Source organism: Leptidea sinapis, chromosome 27 (genome assembly GCF_905404315.1).
Source record: "Leptidea sinapis chromosome 27, ilLepSina1.1, whole genome shotgun sequence".
In the NCBI taxonomy this organism is placed as follows: domain Eukaryota; kingdom Metazoa; phylum Arthropoda; class Insecta; order Lepidoptera; family Pieridae; genus Leptidea; species Leptidea sinapis.
Window position 1 is genome coordinate 9,462,002 of NC_066291.1, and position 19,605 is coordinate 9,481,606.

Sequence of the window (19,605 nt, forward strand, 5' to 3'; positions counted from 1 at the left end):
GTTTGAAGTGATTTCTAAATGATTCTCTAGAATTCGGATTATAGATGGCCCAAATCGCCTTTATTTGCAAAACAAATGTTTCGATATCAGCTGGTTTCCCCCATAGCAAAATTAATAATGCTATGGAAATAACTAAAATAAAAAAAATCAATCTCGCTATGTTAGTGTCATCGGCGAGATTTAAAATCCGTCTGGTGGCGAAAGTAAACAGTCAGTTTATTTGAGATTGTCTCAATGTGAGCACCCCTTTGAAGATTTTCATCTAATACGACTCCGAGAAACGAGGTATAATCTACAAGTTGTAAAGGTTTTATACTCCTTGATACTTCTTTTTATATTTGGTAGGGAGAATTTAATACATTTTGTTTTACTTGCGTTAAGTGACAAATTATTCACACCGATCCATGTAGATATGTTTTTAAGGACCGATTTATTTTATCTAAATTATGTGATTGACGGTCAATATTATAAACGAATGAATAACTATAGTGTCAATATTAGTTTCCGTAAGAGTAGCCGCCGGGCGACCTTCCGAGATCTTCTGTATCAGGAATACACAGAGCTATGAGATGGAGCGTTATCATCAAATGTCAATTGGAGTCTCTAGCAGCTTTCTTGTTCACATAACAATACAGAGTAACAATCATAAAAAAACATGGTGGTAATATTTTCTCGAGTTTAATTCATTGCACTGCCGCCACATAATTTTCAAAACGTAGCTACAGTGTAAAATTAACTAATAACCACACAATCTCAATTGTAACCTATTACCGAAGTATTGCGTTGTCAAATACCGTAATTGTTTTTAAATAATTGTATTAAAAATGGCCAGTCCAGAAACTTTCAGTACGGCCCACATAATCCAAAGCAATAATTACGGAAGGTCTTGTATAATCTTTAACAGTTTTCAATCTTCTCCGTGAAGCTTTGCACGAAGAAGGTAATATATACAGCTCGTCGGATGCATAATGCTATCTATACAAATTTTCTTTCTGTTATGATGTTACATATTACTATAGGTACCTAATTGTATTGATCTTCCACGGTGTAAATCTTTAGAAACTCCGGCGTAAATACATATTGGCACATCGTCACACCCAAACAGCTTTATGTTTGGTGTAGGGTTATGTAAACCCGTGTTTGTGTATCCGGATACGAGCAATCGCGACCTCCTGAAGGTCTGTTCGGGTATGGATCTGTGACTGAGGTACTTGTTGCTTGCAGTGACGTCGAGTGCGGTGGTATCGTCTCCGAGAAGCGGGGAAGAGCGGATCTTCTCTCATATTGGAAGTGAAAGTGAATGAATGTCGGAGGCTTAATTAGAGAGGCAGGCGGCGGTTGCCTCAGTTGTTTCCATACCGTCGCGACCACCGCCTGCGTCCGACGTCCGTAGCCGTGCGCTGCTCACTCCGCCCATTGACTACGATCGCCAAACAACATATTACCAAGGTACGCACGTGCTGCATCTACACTATACCACTGATACTTAGCTGTCGTTTCGCTTTATTAACCGCACCTACCAGAATGCTGAATGAGGAATTTATATATTAGGTCCATTACTATTATTGCTATTGATAGATATTTGTTATAATATCTTTACTTTTTAATTTCAATATAGTATTAAATTATACCTACAAATATTTTTTTTTTTGCAAATTGCAATAAATATTTTCATGTAATAATCATGTCTTAGAGCTTTCCTCCGTTATGGAATGCGTCCCAAATCGTAGATTTCTCGCGCGGAGCACCTTTTCATACAAACGCTTAAGCATGCTACAAGGAGGTCAGTGAAGCGGGTTTTGCTTTCACAAATACAACAAAATAAATTCATCTCACGTATCGATTGTCCTCGGGCAACATCACCTGCATAAATAAAAGAAAGTAAACTCATTAACAATATTTAAATTAGCACATTAACACTTCCAGTGCATCGTTGGGCCGTATTAACTGATCTGAAAGATATTAATAAAACATCAGATCATATGAAGCTCTACTTTAGTAATCAATACTACTTATTATATAATAATAATAGCTTAATTGTGCGGGTGCAAATACTGGGAAGTATTTAGGAGTTAAGTAATGTAGGTAAATTATAAAAGGAGGTACTAAGGAACATCTGAACGTTTTGTATGAGAATACTATCAGGAAATTGAATGCTTTACTTAACTTTATTTATTAGTAAGTTATTACTATTCTATTGAAAGCGTTGACCAGCGGGTAAAACAATTAACATCAATATAATTTTTTCCAAATATCTAAGGCATAATTTATTTCAATGTTATGAGTGAAGAACTATTTTTTAACGATTTTTAAGTTACGATGCGAAATTGTTTGTTTTTTCTTCTTCCGGCTCCGAGACTTCTTCCTGTTTACTTCGCGTCCGCGTCGCCCTAATTTGTGTTTCTTTCCATTCGTCACGATTTTGCGACATGTCAATTGTTAAATAAGTTTCTTTTAAGTCTTTGTCTACGTTGTTGGCAAGTCTTCTTAAACATATGCTTAAAAATGTTGAATATATTAAAAACAATACATCTGTACTAATATTATTAATGTGGATGTAAGTTTGTTTGTTACGCTTTCACGTCAAAACCAAGTGATTTTGATGAAATTTAGTAACTATAGAGATAGAATTGAGCTTGGGAAAGGACCTTTTATCGCAAATAAAAAGCTTGGAGCGGTTAAAACAGGGGCGGATATTTGTATGGAAGATCGTCATTATCGCATATATGACACTTTGTATTTAGAAACTTAATAACAAATAAATAAAAATTTGTACTGAAATTTCGACCTGTGTGGGGATGAACAAGGGGAATGAAACTTCTATGGTTGGTAGTTTATAAAAATGTATTAACCACAGCAGTTTGTATGTGTATTCTTAACAAAGTATATTGCAATATAAAAAATACTGCCCAAAGTAGTTATACAACGCGGGCATAGTCGCGGGTAAAAGCTAGTATAAGTAGGTATATTTACAATACATAATGTGATGTGAAGTTAAAAATCTGATCTGATCTCAACATTTGACAAGTGAATTATTTCTAATGCACAAAAGCTTATTAACACATTATTAACGATAATTTTAGTGTACCGGTCAACTCTGTTTCTCTTGTGGGCTACTACCAAAGAATATAAAAGTAGTAGGTACAAATGCAGTATTTGCAGCGTTTTTAAAATTATTTATATTTTCGTTGGTTGAATTGTTTTGGTTATTACACTGAGGTATATGTTTACCTTTTAAATTCAACTTGTGAAATTGGTAAGCGTAAGTCATAAATATTATAGTGAGTTGGGACGGCCTTACAAAATTATTATTATCACAAAAATATTCTCAAAAAGCAGTAATATTATGTTACTTCAATCGTAGTTGTTGTTTTTTTTAATTCATGAGCCGAGAAATGTCCGACAGAGCGTGGAGCCAGTAAATATATTTTACCAATATACATAAAATTGTAGCCTCTGTCTGCTATATAAAAAAAAACTTTTTATTAAACGCATAAACTGGGAATTTAATATACGTCTAAAGCTAAACTCACAAACGGCTGGCTCCATTAAGATGTAATGTAAGAACTAACTTTTTAACAATAAACATACTTAAGTATTTTTTAAAATAAACACAGAACTCGATTTAAAAAAAATATATTAGCTAGCTATCAAACAAAATGCGATTATCGCGTATTGAATAACACTTTTGTCAACAAATAAGGACAATCAACTGAAAACATTGTGTCAGTCATACTTAAATCAAATCAAAATCAAAAATATTTTTATTTCATAGGTAAATCTTATTACACTTGAAATACTATGTCATTTTTTTTCATACACCTGATTCGGAAGGCAGGTTTCCTCAGAGAAGAATGAGCAAGAAACTCTGAGGTTGCTCTTTTCAAAACAGATTAGGTTTTACACTTTCTTATTTTTATTGCACTTTACAAATCATTTCAATACCATATGCAAAGTGACGCAACAAAAATACTCATACGTCAAAAACTGAAAGGCTTACGAGCAAGTAAAAAAAAAGTAAATTAATAATAATTATAAACAGAGTTATTGAGTACAGTCAGCATCAATCTACACATACCGTAAATAAATAAAGGCATTATGCGAGCATTTTATTAAATAAAATATATAATAACTTTAACTTTAAGATAATTAATTATAGGAATTTAAAAAAAAGCACATAGCAAAAGATGAAGCAGACCTACCGGTAATAAGATCCTCCAGACGCATGAACCAGCCTTCACCTCCCTCGACCATATTTTAGGGAAGAGAACGACCCGCCCCACGTCGCCGCCACAAGCAGTGGCATTTAAGTGAGCATGACGATGCCTATCACGAGAAATCTACCGAATAACAAAAGAATGTTCATCTACATATTACACTATACTTACTAAATGCAAAAAAAAAATATTGAATTAGGCGTTACTTTGCGGAAATCCATAATTATTAAAACAATTTGTTTTAAAAACAAATATTGGCGGAATTAATACTAAAGAAAACTTAAATCATTTGTATACTTACTAAATGCCTTTACTTACAATTTACCAGTTGTTAATTAACATAAGTAACACATAATAATAATAATAATAATAAGTAATATTTGTATTGTCATGACAGATGAGCCGGCACAACTGCTTGGCGCTGACAGCACTGCTTGCCGTCCTGTGTGTTGCTGATGCTCAGCGGCGACTTGCTCTACCAGACCCGAGGAGTTGTGCTAACAGTATGTATATATTTGGATATCAACGTTCCAGATTTAAAGTAAATAGAAAACCAGTTGCGTCGAAAAATATTTCTACTGCAAATGTCACGGGGATTTCTCAGACGATTAATTCAGATTGATACCTTAAGGTTTATTGATGACGTCTGGTGTTCTACAATCACGCGTTTAGCGAGGAATTTCTTGCCTCGCACAGCAACGGTGGGGAATCAATTCCTGGTTATAGTTTTCTCGAACCAATATCACTAAGGGACCTTCGAGCTTAAAGGCCGGGAACGCATCTCTCGACCCTGGTGTTGCGGTGCCAATGGGCGGTCTACACAACTTCCCAATCGCCCCCTCTTAAAAAAACACACGGACATCGGACAAATAGCAAGGAATATGTTGCCATTTTAAATATATAAACATTTATATCTATTTAAATATTTCTATAGGTTACTAATATGTGCAAGGCGCATGCAACAGGAGTTCAGGAAGATAAACAATCTACAAAAAAATAAATAAAAACCAATACGGGTGCCTTGTGAAAATGCACAATAAGGTAACCTTAACTCCGTAGTCCGTACAAAGTATAACACTCAGTACTTTAAATACTTTTGTGGAGGTTTATTTATATTTTATTTGCTTGGCACCCATTTTGGCATACACTCTGTTTATTAATACAACTATCATAATATCGGCTATTACAATAATAATATCGTAATAATGTATATTATTTAACCTTTGTGCATTGGAATAGTTTACCTATCTAGCTTTTGCGGTTTATGTGGCGGTAACGAACAGACGGTCAGACGGACTGTGATATCTTAGTAAGAGGAATCATTACGCAATCAGCTAAGATACTACAAGTTAAGCGGTTTAATATCTCAAGAGGATAAATCGCAACCTCGCTCAAGCCTTGTAGCCTAAACACATGATCGGATTTGGTGCGGCCGAACCATCGGACGGCGCCTCGCAACAATCGGTCTGCCATCGTACTCGATACGGTCTGGACGGTAAAAATAATAATTTTGTGTGATGGACCAACCGACATACCATCAACCAGTACCGGACCGCGTCCAACTATTTAAAGCATAACGTTGCCGTTCGGCTGTCAAAAGAACCAGTTGAGGACTCAATATTACCAAGTAAATCATCAATTTACCCAGTAAAGTAACAAGGTACCTACTACCCGGTCTCAACATGACATTCGACAAAAAACAAAATTGCACGCAAACAAGACATACAAATTAGTTTACATCGAATATACATCGCCACACGAATTTCATTTTGAGTATTTGGGGGGACCGTCATAGAAGTATATAAATCTTGAACCTGTGACTTGTAATCTTTTCTCAATTATTCTTCGCAACCTCTTGTTTTTTCTTTTTAATAATTGCTCATATAACACAATATTTACTATTCTGTTTCTCGGTAATCATAAGTGAACTTAAAGTCTTACCCAGGGTACAGCAGAAATCTTGAAAACCCATAACTTTGAGAGATATCGCGATTGGGCTAAGTCAGTTAAATCTAAATAGTTCATTAAATTCAATAGTACCTACCTACATTACTTATTCCGGCCGACCTTCAAACCGAAACACAAATAGATGTCGCATACTAATAGAAAAAAGATAGTTAATACAATCTTACCAGCCTGAAACTGCTAGAAAAGAACAATAAGGGTTAAGAAAAAGACCAACCTGACATTGATAAATATATTTTGATAGTTGCTCGTTACCATAGTATAGTCATTCACCAACAGGATCATCCGATAATTTTTTTACCGTGTCAAATAACTCACAATGATTACAAATATTAAAAAAATACAGGTTGCAGTCTTATTGTAACGCAGCCGTGAGCCTAGCCGTTCCGTTGCAGTTGATCCAAGTAATTATTATCTTCAGACTTCCACTTTTATAAATTAGTAGTTATTGTAGGATAGCTGAGGTAAACGACGTACCAAGTGTTAGATTTATATATTATTCGAAGGACTATTGGACGCAATTCCAGAAAAACGTTCCAAACCACAACCATATCGAAATTGAGTTAAGAACACAAACCTGGTCACGTGATTCATATTAACGGACAGACAAAAAATGGCAGCCCTACTGTACTCTTTAAATGACATCATGACTTAGTAGCCCAACCCACATGTATGGAATACACTAATATTTATTAAACTTTAAACATGAATTCCTTTAAATGTGATGTTTGTGGCTTGGAACGTTTATCAGGAAAAATTCAAAATAAAAGGAGGTACTATGACTTTGATTGTGGTCCGTGTCTCGACTCTTTAGACCTATATTAGAAAATTTTTAATATGCCAATACATTAAGCAGATGTAATATAACATTCTATAGATAGATTCCTCGGAATATTTGTACCAATGGGTATCCCGCAACAATAAAATACTCGTAAAAACTATTAGCTGCAGAAAAAATTAACATTGTGAAGACACACCTGCAAGTACTTATGTGCTCCTCAAATACATTTATGTATTGTTTCAAATTACAGGTTTCTTTCTTTTCGGTTGCAAACCACAGATGACCTTATATGAAACAGATAGATTGGAAAGCGAGGCTATATGTTTGATACTGCAGTCTTTACAAGTGAACGGCTACCATTATTAAGTTCAAAGATGCACATTATAGTGGTCACGAACGTACATTTGTAGCTATTGCTGCTATTGCTCAACACACCTCGTGACAGGTTGCTCACCTTGCAGTATTATCGCCGTGTAATACGAACTGATGACACTAACATCTCTAATTATCGAGTTTAAGTTGTATTTCAACTCACCATCGTTTAGAGCGCATATAGGTCAAGTACAGGTGGGCTGCGGGTATTGAGCGGCTAATGTTAGCTCACACTACTCAACAAGCTCTTTCATAACAATTTGTCATTTTATAGTGATAGAAAGTGAGAGCTGCCTGGATTAAATATACAAATTATTTTTTTTACCAAAATTTATGAACGACGAGGGATTAGAACCCGCGGCCGCGCCTCTCGGCTTATGTCCCAGCGCTCTACCAACTAAACCAAACGTCTGCATGCGGCAAATTCCGTAAATCTTGATTTGTTTGTTCAACTCTGATTGAAAACACAACCTAAGATAATTAGCTTCCAACATGTTATGTTCATTTCATTCAAAATAAAACAATGCATATGAGTATTTTTACAATACTTTGTATGAATACATGAAGTTAAAACCAAGGTTACAGGAAGTGTACCAAGAATGCTGGCAACACCTCTTCTCTCAACTGCCAGCGCTTGGGTTTCCATTAGCCCTATTGAGGCGCGTTGATAGTACTTTGTTTATTCTCCGCGCCTCTGGACCCCACGGTTCAGTGTCTCGAGAAAAAACGGCCCAAACATGTTAAGACTCACTAAGACCGACATATTTGCGACGTTTCCAGTCTTCGGCAGTCGAAGTGTTTCCATACAATCATAAAACTTACGCGAATTTTATTCGGGGAATTTCAAATGTATATGCATACGAATAATATAAACTTAATTTTTAAATGTAAATCCATTACTTTTATAGTCTACAGAGTAATAAATATTTTAAGTTTACGGCCCGCATAGAAAGTTTTGTTTGTCGCAATTGTGCTATTAATGTTAATACGTGGACATCCGACATTAGATATATCTACTGCCTAACGGAGATACGCAGGTAAATGCTAATAAAAGTTATGACAATGAAGTAATCGTCAAATACTCCTTCGGTTTCTGTAATATAATATTATATTATTTATGCCAAAGTTCCCAAATATTGTTCTGCCCGGTAATTTTAAAACAGTCACTTTTTGATCCACTTAATACTTTTAAACCCAAGCTTGTTCCATTAGGTAAAGAAGTATGGTGATGCTGCTTATTTTTACTAAAGAATTCACGTTCTCGGAAAATGAAATGACGATAGTTTTATCCAAGTCAAGTAAATATTGCGACCCGGTTATATTATTTTGATGGCCCGGTACCGAGTGATGACCCGGCAACTAGACAAATTTGTTAAATTGATCTCATAAAACAATGAAAACGAATTAAAACTATTTTCATAACATTACACACAGCTTGACGTAGATTTATCTGCTTATTTAAAAACAATGAGGAATGCGGTGCATGAGGAATGCGCGAATGACGGTTTGAACTGGACCCATTTAACGCCATCTACCAGTGGGAGGCTCCTTGCTAGATTATGGGTACCACAACGGCGCCTATTTATGCCGTGAAGCAGTAATGTGTAAGCATTACTATGTTTCGGTCTCAAAGGCGCCGTAGCTAGTGAAATTACTGGGCAAATGAGACTTTTTTATGATTATTATTTATTTATACTATTAATCATTTACAGAAAGAATCTTAAAAGCTAACATAGTAATAACTAACTTAACATCTTATGTCTCAAGGTGACGAGCGCATTAGTAGTGCCGCTCATAGTTTTGGGGTTTTCAAGAATCTGGAGTGGTACTGCATTGTAATGGTCAGGGCGTAACAATTACCATCAGCTGAACGTCCTGCTCGTCTCGTCCCGTATTTTTATTTAAAAAAATATAGATTGGTACTCCTACGCAGGAGGTACTCCTTTACTAAAGAGCACACCATTAGTTTATTTAAAATCTACGATGATTTAATTCTGATTCTTATTTTTTTTACAAGTACACCATAATAGGCCAGAAAACACGCATAAAATTCTCATAGTTAGCATGACAATGGCTCTGGGAAGGTGCAGTGGGAGTGTTGTTACAATAACATCATTCAGGTTAAATCATGACACAACAATATAGGTACCTATTATATTACATACAAAGTGCCTCCCATTGTAATGTAAGCCAATATGTAGCCATAATGTTGTAATATAATCAGATATATTTCAAATACATGAGAATGTTTAATTTATAAGTTATACAATCCAATATGAAAAATATTTATTTCAGTAACAAAAATGGTAACAACATAATAGTGGATGTGACCATTTATTAAGTGAGGAAAACCTGTGCCAGAAGGCCACGCTTTTCCATATCAATTAAAATTAACAGTACCAAAAACTAGGGATCAAGTCTAAAAATATAATGTAACAAAAGAAAAATATTATACAAACAGGATGTCTGTGTTTTTGTGTATGTGTGTGTGTGTGTTGTGTGTTTGTGGGCGTATGTGTGTGTGTGTATGTGTGTGTGTATGTGTGTGTGTATGTGTGTGTGTATGCAATGAATTAACAACTTTCTCAAATAATTTCGCCTTTCCTGACACTGAGTTAATGAATATCGTGCACGATGTAGTGAGAATATTATTATTCTCGTTATCTACGAAACTTGGTTTTTTCTTAGTATAACAAATTAGTTTTGAGACTTGTCATACAAAAGATTTCAACGCGCTTCCGCTTCATAACCAATTTTTAAAACCCCTGCGTACAGATATTTATGTTAATTGATTGGACTGCTATATTAATAAAATTTGCAACGCATATATGCTTTCATGATATATATATAGGTAGGTATAACTATCAACAATACATACCATACATAATCAGTGTATTAATTTTGTTTGCACTCTCTCTGTGAATAGATACAATGAAAAATACATATTACAAAACCAGCATATTGAGACTATTATCACACAAACGTAGTTATTTTTATATTACGTGTCTCAAAAAATTATGTAAGTACCGACTTAAATGCTAAATATAATTGATAAATTAACAAAAAAAATCTATAGTATAGTAAAATATGCAGGGGCGTGCATTCGTTTTCTAGCAAGGTAGGCACTGTAGATCTAACTAGTCGTAGTAGGAAAATTTATGAGTGGCGACTCAATAGAAGTTTGGTTATAGAATAACGGAACCAAATAAACTAAATTAAGTTTACTATATTTATTAAGGTTCTTAACGAGGTAGGCACTGCCTAATTGTCTATATGATATGCACGCCCCTCAAAATATATATATGAATAATGTATTAAAAAGAACCGAATAGAATAAGAAGATATATTACAATCACATATTGCTAGTGGTATAAATGAGACAATTATGGTGGTTTTATGTTGAAGTAAATAGACTTAGACAATCATCATTATCATCAAATTCAAATATTTTAATTCAAAATAGGATGTGACATCACTTATTGAAAGTCAAAAAACTACCATCCATTCCAAAATTAATGCCTCAAGCCTGAGAAGAACAGGCGCAACAAACTCAGCGAGCTGTTTTTCATCAAAAATATGTTTACAAAGTCATATTGTACAATTAAACTTATTATTTAATAGCCTGAGGGCGGTCGCTCTAGTCCCAATCTGTGGTATCATTAAGAAAGTCATTTATGTTATAGTAACCTTTACCACACAAACGTTTTTTAAGAATTATTTTGAATAACGTAATACTTTTGTTTTGAAAATTTTCTGGGATCTTGTTGTAAAAGCATATACATCGCCCCACAACAGACTTACTAACACGACTCAGCCGAGTAGTAGGTATAATAAGCTTATGTCTGTTCCTGGCGTTAAAATCATCATAACATCAACATCGTCATCACTTCAGTAGAAAGACGTCCACTGCTGGACAAGGCCTCCGCGAAAAATCTCCACAACGATCGCTCCTGCGCTGCCCTCATCCAAAGCCTTAGATCAATTATACGTCTAGATACACTATGACAGGTGTGAACGTCGAAAGAAATTGAGTTTAGAACTAACCTATATTTTGAGCAATTCACTGTCATACAAATCGCGAGTGTAAGAGGTAGCCTGTCACTCACACTAAACTAGTACTCCTGACCTGTTTTTATCAGTTGTCTAACAGCAAGAGACTCTCCCCCTTATTCATAATGGTCCGCTAACTTTAAACCGCCGCTTAGGAGTGTTTTTTCTCATTCTGCCTTAGGTCAATAGAAGAAGACAGAGTGAGAATTATGAATAAGGGGGTCTATCTATGCGTATAAATTATTTAAGTCCAAAGTATTTATTCGTTGACAATCATAGACAAAGGGATTTTTTTAAAACAACATAGGGAAGGGTCATAATAGTAAAGATAGTTTATGACCTAAATTTATTCAGAGCTTTAAAGCATTCAAAACTCCCGGTCCATTAAAAGGTTAAGCGATTACCATCAATTCTGAAATCCACGCTGACGCAGTCAACACCAGAAGTTAGTCCGTCAAAAATTAAATTGCTATAATTATTTGAATCGATAAAATAATGGCCGCAGAGAACTTTCTCTTATATTGAACCGTTATGAAATCTTCCATTGAATTCTTTCACGTATAAACACTTTCCTATAGCGAATATGGTGCCAACCACTGAATAAGCATTAAAGTTGTGTAATTGACAATATTTTGAGTAACAACACTAATTACATAATCAATATTTTATGTATGACTCCATAAACAATGCCCGCTGAGTATCTTGTCTGTTACATAAATTTTTTGTTTGACGTAATTTTTCGAAAGGTTGGTTTGCAAAAAGCGTAATACTCCGTCGAAGAATCGAGAAAGGTCACCATGGGAACTTTCTAGTTACGAAACACTTGTACGTTCACATTTCACATTCGTAGATGAACGAGAAGTCTTCACATATACAAATAGATTTACATAAACGTAAAATATAGTAGATGTAATGTATTCATACATCGTCACATTTTCAGCATGAATATTCAACTGCGCCAAACTGAGTGCGTTTACGTAAGGTTGCTTTTACATAATTTAAAAATATTTTAAAGAGTATCTTTGCTCTAGACTATTATTTTCTTCTGTGTTATGAGTACAGTTTATACATCATTAGGCATCGTAATCCTAAGTTTATCTACGAATCACCATTTACACTTAACTGGATTACTTCTTTGTAAATAGCAACTGTAGATCCTTTCTGTCCAGCAAAATTCCGAAAGACTTGTCAGTGTTGGAGTATAATCCAAGCATTACCTATCAAATAAATAATAGGAAAATACACCAAAATTTTCGCAAAATTAACCCCACTTGAAGTAAAGCTGCTTATAAAACCTAAATCGGATTTCGGAATAAACTTTTTTCACATATTAAATTAATTATATTATGAGTAAAGGCTATGATGTAATTTCCTCCTGGGGTGTGAGGAATTTTAGTTAGGTACAGGACTAAGTACGACAAAAAACAATTAGGAAAGAAAAGAAAATTTTCAAATGAAGGAATGTGGTATGATATAAAATGATATTGGGGACCAAAAAGGCAAATTGGCAAAAGACGTGACCGAGTGGTTTCCAAGTGCCATTAAAAATAAGAAGCAGGTCGTAATTGGTCAAGCAAAGTAGAGACCTGAAAAACAAGACTATCAACAATTACCGACGCCATTAATATATTAATTTTATAAAAGAGTTAATAAATTAATTGGGACGGGGCGGGATATATATTTATCATACTCAGATATATGTTAAAACCCTTGAAGTACGCCCATACATCCTTTATGTAATACAGCGTACGGGTTTAGTTCGTCGAATTCCCCAGTAGGTGCTCGAAGTTAAAATAAACTCCTCGTTGGATGCCTATCATTATATCATATCACTCCAAACTCGTTCTTTGACAATAATATAAAAATCAGATATGAAAATGAGATTTTGTGATGTCCAGTCATATTGTCGTTTAACATCTGTTGAGACGTCTGCTGGTCTTATTACTTATTTCTATTAAAATAGACGTTTTGTTTCCGTTGGATGACAGTGTGGGCAGATACCAAACCAACCTATTCGCCACAAAACTGCTGCATATTGCACTTGAAGCGTCACAGTTTCTTTGCATAGTAATAATGCATAACTTTTATTTTAGGGGTCCGCCATTCGACATACAGAGATGCGCGAGGAGTCCACCATTCGTACTTCTTCAGCTGGGAACATGCGCCAACACGCAACTTGGAAGTCGACTGGCTTGACGCCAGAAATATATGTCGCCGACACTGTATGGACGCCGTTTCGCTAGAGACCCCGCAAGTAAGTACACAACACTTTTGTATGATAACAGCGTGACGAGGCACACACGTAGTGGAAAGTGTTATGCCCTGACCACTATAATGTAGTTCAAAGTTAAAGTCAAATGAACTTTATTTAATTAGACTTAAACTAAGCGCTTTTAAATCGGCATTAAATATGTTTAAGTAACTAATTAGTAATTACTGAATATTCTATATTTTAGGAAAAGTAGAGCTCGATTCAAGAACGTACAAGGAACTCAACGGCCACTCTTTTCAAATAGAGCATTTTACAATGGCTGTATTATACATTACAAATTAGTTTGTAAAGTACTGCATCCAATATATGAATATTGTTCAAATTTAAAAGCGTTTTAAATATCAAATATTTCATAATAAAAGTACTAAAGAATAAACTGTATAAATATAAGTTACCCTATACTGGATGCATCAACCTTTAGAGCGTGAATTCATTGTTTGTGTAAGGATGCTTCGTGAGCTCCATACAGGATTCTTGAAAAATCCCAAATTCTGATCGGCAATGCGGTTGCACTTCTGTAACTGTTCTGTTTACTGTTGTTGTCTTAGTAGCACAGAAATTTCACCATTTTCGAAACAGAAGGCGACACTGTGGTCTAGCATGCTGGCATGCTGTTGAATTCTCAAAGAGCTCTCCCCACTTCATATAGATTAATTTCATCAGAGATTTGAAATGTTTAAGGTTAGAACTCAGCGTGAGAACCTAATAAAGAGCTTATGCAATGTTAATAATGACAAATACATAACGGTTTTACGCCAATTCCAATTATAATCCTTTCACAGCTTCAGTCGAGGCTTACGTCACGCAACAGGGTCATTCGTGAACGTTTTGATGCGCTGACTTTCTACTTGGCTATCAAATTGTTGTATATTAATTTTGCATGCGGCATTACCCGATGCAAAATTACGAAATAGACGTAAGCCGGACTTAAGTTGCAAGATGTAAGTGGATCTAATCACGATGACACGACGAATGTTGACCGTACCGGATTCGTGAAGTGCTTTGAACTAGTTGTTTGAAAAAAAATGGCATTAGTACTGATTCGTACATTGCTTGGTATTAAAAGCTTATTGGAAAAGCAGGTTCCATTCTGTCTTTACAATGGCACTATACGCAACTAAAGAAACATATTCACAGCCTGCTTGGCGTTAGTTTATGAAGATCTAACTCTCTTCAGCGAACCACCTTAAATTAAAATATAAAATAATAGAATCACTATTAATATATTTGTAGGTAGCATTATAAAAATTTAACGTAGGTACTTCGTTACAATGCTGTTGTGATATCTGTGTTATCAGGCGTTGCAAAGGTTATGGAATCCCGTACGTTTACCCTCACATTCCTAAGAAATAGTACAAGTTTTCGCAAACAAGCGCTCCCAAGTTACCGTTATTGGTTTATTAGCAACTTAGCGAAGCAAGCAAGTGAAAATGTAAATGAAAAACTCTATGTTTCAATATAATATACCAAAACCACTTTTTGTAGGTCCATCACAACGATCTCTTTCAACCTAACCACCAGGAGAATGGGCTACGAACTGGATTTGTTTATTATTGTTACTGACTTTCCATCAAAATATATGAAATATATCCTATTTTAAATTTGCAGTAGAAAAAAGGAAAGGATTGTGTGGTTTTATGAAACCACGGTAAAAGTGAAGCTTTTTTTCACATTATAGACATTTAAAACTTGGAAAATTGGAATGATAATGGGAAATAATAAAAGTAGACTAAGTCTCCAACTAATATTTTGATTGTACTCTGTATCTTAGCCCTGGTTAAAAAAATTTTGAATGAAAAGGATTACATTAAACACTAACAAACAAAATTTACATTAAACATTGACAAAAACAAACAAAGTAGTGGAGCACTGGCACAAATGAGTAATAGTCTATAAACTACACGGTCAGCTGCTGCGAACTATAGGCGTCGCCTGACCGTCACGCGACATGCAACACACAGACGAAAAAGTTTGAGTCGATGTAATAAAAGTTTCACTTTAAAATTTTTGAGTCAATAGTTATAGCATTCAATATATTAGGCATATAATATGGGAATGTATTTTGACAATGATTTCAAACTAACTGTTTTCAATATATCACAAACATTAGGTACCTTTTTTATTGTAACTTGTATAACAAGTTTTTATGTCCAGAGTGGTAGTTATGTGGTTTGTTTTCTGTGTATAAGTCAATCCAACTTAATTAAGACTGCAGTTGCCCAACACAAAATGTATTAATTAAGGTATCCATTAAACTTTAAAGCATTATACATCCCTAAATAGTAGGAAATCAGAGATTCTTAAAGAATCCACGTTTTCTTCAAACACTTCCTGCACAGCGGTTAAATGTCAATGAACGTAATGAAGCTATTGTCAAGCCAGCAACTTTCTTTAACAATTTCCTACTCACTACTTCTCTTATCTTTTATTATTCTTATCTAAGATCCGCATAAATTGTGACTTGTTGCGTACATACATACGTCAAATAGTTTTGCCTTTCAACTAAAGGCAACGGTAGGGTCGGCATGTTACTGTATTTGGTGAATGATGTGTACAATTTTAATTGGATCTCAGGATCATAAAAATATGCTGTACTTGTTATTAGATGATAGTTTTATCTTGTTATTTGTTATTGTACCTACTTGTAAATAAATAAATAAATAAGTAAATGTCAAAAGCTTTGTACCTAATTAAGTGTAGTAGATATATAGGTTGGTTAAACATGAAATGCATTGTAAGTTGAAGATTTTCGAATAGCCGTATATAAATAGATTATTATTATATTAAAAATTATATTGTGTCAGTAAGAAAAAATGATATAAACGATGTCGGCACAAACATAAATATTGATGAGAATACATTCGCTAGATCAGTTTGTAGAGCGTGGAGAAGTCCGTGAAAGGGGTGCATTGGCCGGGCCGGCTGTGTCAATTACAATAAGAACGCTCATAAGGCGCTCGGACAAGTGGAGCGCGGCATACATACCTCAAGTATAGCCGTGTTGCCCACTTCTGCAGCCGGAAACAGACGACCGTGCTGGGCTTCCCTTGCTCCGTAATCAGTTCTTTGTAACGGATTTCACATTTATGTTTAAACATAACGTGACTTATAGTCAGAGTCAGATCCTAGCAATGCAGCCAAAGGCACTTGCGTATTCATTAGACTTTCATACACGCTCGCCCATTTACCCGGTATTTAAATGTTATTCTGTAATTACATTTACCTACTCTTTAATAGAATTTAAATATCGAAATAGTACAATGAATATTCCATAAATAATTGTTAATCTACTGTCTTTTCTTTTTAGGAGAACGAGTTCGTGAAGCAAAGAATAGCCCGCGGGAACGTCAGATACATTTGGACGTCCGGACGTAAATGTAATTTCGCTGGATGCGACCGTCCCGACCTCCAACCCCCCAATCTCAACGGTTGGTTCTGGTCCGGATCCGGCGCTAAGATCGGACCAACCGCCCAACGCAACACCGGCGACTGGTCCTACACTGGGGGTTACGGTCAGCAACAACCCGATAACAGAGAAGCTGCTCAGGTACGTTTAAAACCTTCGTTTCTGTTGGGAGAACACTCAATGTCAAACAATTTTTTCAAAACACTTTAATATCTACATAATGGGAAGACTATTGCAATAATTATTTTTCATGCGGAACAAACAATTTGTTCGGATTATTTTTTTACCAAAAAAATGCGATAGAAATGACTGTACAATATTGTGTAATTTTATTGAAGAGCGCAAAAAAAAGGATGCTGGGAGATTTTCTTGCGCCGCTTCTTCTCTCTCAGAGCGCCATTTGTTTCCGAAGCGGTAGTAGTATCTAGTATATTAGAAATGACATCAAAAAGAATTCTCTAGGAATCAATTTTGAGAAAATAAATGCCTTTTGCCTTTGAATTGCTTCTTGCATTATTGTTTGAATACTAATATTTCTATATCTGATTCAATTTAAATACTTTACCGATTGGAACTGTCCACCCGCCATTTTCCTATTATTTTGATAAGAATATCTTACCTGTTTTAAAGTTAGATATTGAGACTATACAATCATTGTTTCAGGGCAACGATGAATCCTGCTTGGCAATTTTGAACAACTTCTACAATGACGGCATCAAGTGGCACGACGTGGCCTGCCATCACGTGAAGCCGTTCGTGTGTGAGGACAGCGACGAGCTCCTCAACTTCGTCAGGTCACGGAACCCAGGACTGCGCCTATGAACATTGCTACAACAAAACTCCTTACTTTAAACACGCAGCTTAAGTCTTCTTAGCTGACGTTAATGTACAAAATCCAGTGGCTAATTTAAGTTTATTTATATTACCTACTAAAAATGATGCCCTTTTACTTCAACCAATGTACCTTTTATCTATCCCTTTTTTAACTGTTTTCCATTATAGAAAACGTGTGCAAATATTTCGTTGCAAGACGAATGGGAGTAATTTTATTGTATAAAGTTGGTATCGCACAAGTATTAGGTTAACATAACTTATATAGAAGTAAATGATTATCTTATAACACTTAGTTTTATTTACACTGATCATATTGTCCTTCCTACTTTTCAACCGACTTCAAAAAAGTGAAAGTTCGCAAGAGGTGTGTATATGTTGCAGGTATATTGTCAAAGCCGTTTAACTTGTGATATTATCATAAAACGGTAGATTGTCAATCGACTTCATTTCTTACAATTTACTATCATTTGTAATATCAAGGCTTTGACAATATACCTACCTATGACATAACATACATACATCACTTTCAGAGAGATCCCATTTAAGAACAAAATGCTGTTCTTAAAATGAGATACTTAAGGAATTGTGGATAGCTTATCCTCAGTTTTAATGGGTAAAAATATTGGTATATTTAACGACAAATCAAGTACATATTTGCATATAAAAATACTGTTTATAGAAGAAAACCTGATATAGATGAGGAATTATGGCCACCGAAACTTTGATACGTAGGTAATTCACGCACAAATGCTTTGTTGTCCAAACTTTTTTATAGGATTCGATAATGTGCAGATATAGTTGCATGATTTCTCATGACTCCCACAGATATTCTAGCACATGATTCATACTTTTCAACGAACCTGATATAGGTAACAATTTCAAGCTCGCTTATTTTTTATAGTCCTGACCTGGCGTTTATTTTAGTAGATAGTAGGTATTTACCTACATACCAGATTTCATCTCGGAATCTAAGTCCTCCGAGGTCTAACTTTTCCAAAAATTCTCCAGTGGGAGGTTTCTCGTCTCGTTCTCCGTCTATTTCTGCCGCAAAGCAGTAATGTGCAGGCACTATTAGTGTTTTGGTTTGAAATGCTCCGTTGTTAGTAAAGTTACTGCATTAATGTGAGTAATACACCGTTTCAAGGTGATGAAAAATTCAGAGTACAGAATATTGGGTTTTCAAGAAGCCTAAGACCGCTTGTAGGTATACCTACGCTAAGAAATTTCACTTTCGTGTCTACTGCAGACGTGACGAAGAGGAACGGGTAAACGTTAAAATTGGTTTCGGGCAGTCGTAGGTAGGGTGCCATTATAGACAAGACAAAAACTGAACCACTTTACCCTACCCGCACCGCAGCAAGGTTCACGCGTCGTGTCTAGCGCAGGCAAGTTTTTTTCCTGCAGCGCCGAAGTTAGGTACTTCGGCGCTGTACACAGTTCATGTGTAAAAACGACAAGAATTCTTGATTAGGCCCGGCGGCTGTTCATACAGGCGCCCCACCCTCACCGCATTGTAACAGGTTAGATACTACATTTCGTATAAAAAAATATCAAATACATGTGCATATTTAATCATGGCTTAGACACGTGTTTTGTTAAACATTGACGTTTGTTGTTTAGCGAAAGATCCGGATTTCTAATAGAATTTTTTAAAACAAGTGTTCATGTGAACTTTTTGGTTGTTGGAACTTGTTACCCCCTTATTCAT

General features: G+C 35.3%; 1 protein-coding gene across 1 annotated transcript; it reads left to right on the forward strand.

Moving 5' to 3' along the window:
• The first annotated feature begins 1,289 nt into the window (after window positions 1-1,289).
• On the forward strand, window positions 1,290-18,183 carry LOC126972698 (uncharacterized). Its single transcript, XM_050819596.1, has 5 exons — window positions 1,290-1,449; window positions 4,615-4,720; window positions 13,479-13,639; window positions 16,965-17,204; window positions 17,727-18,183. The coding sequence occupies exons 2-5, from the start codon at window positions 4,615-4,617 to the stop codon at window positions 17,883-17,885; spliced, it is 666 nt and encodes a 221-aa protein (XP_050675553.1). The 5' UTR covers window positions 1,290-1,449; the 3' UTR covers window positions 17,886-18,183.
• Window positions 18,184-19,605: the final 1,422 nt, after the last annotated feature.

Coding starts and splice junctions, on each gene's coding strand:
- LOC126972698 (XM_050819596.1), top strand. CDS start 4,615: ATGAGCCGGCACAACTGCTTGGCGCTGACAGCACTGCTTGCCGTCCTG. Junction 13,640..16,964: donor TTTCGCTAGAGACCCCGCAA/GTAAGTACACAA, acceptor TTTTCTTTTTAG/GAGAACGAGTTCGTGAAGCA. Junction 17,205..17,726: donor ATAACAGAGAAGCTGCTCAG/GTACGTTTAAAA, acceptor TCATTGTTTCAG/GGCAACGATGAATCCTGCTT.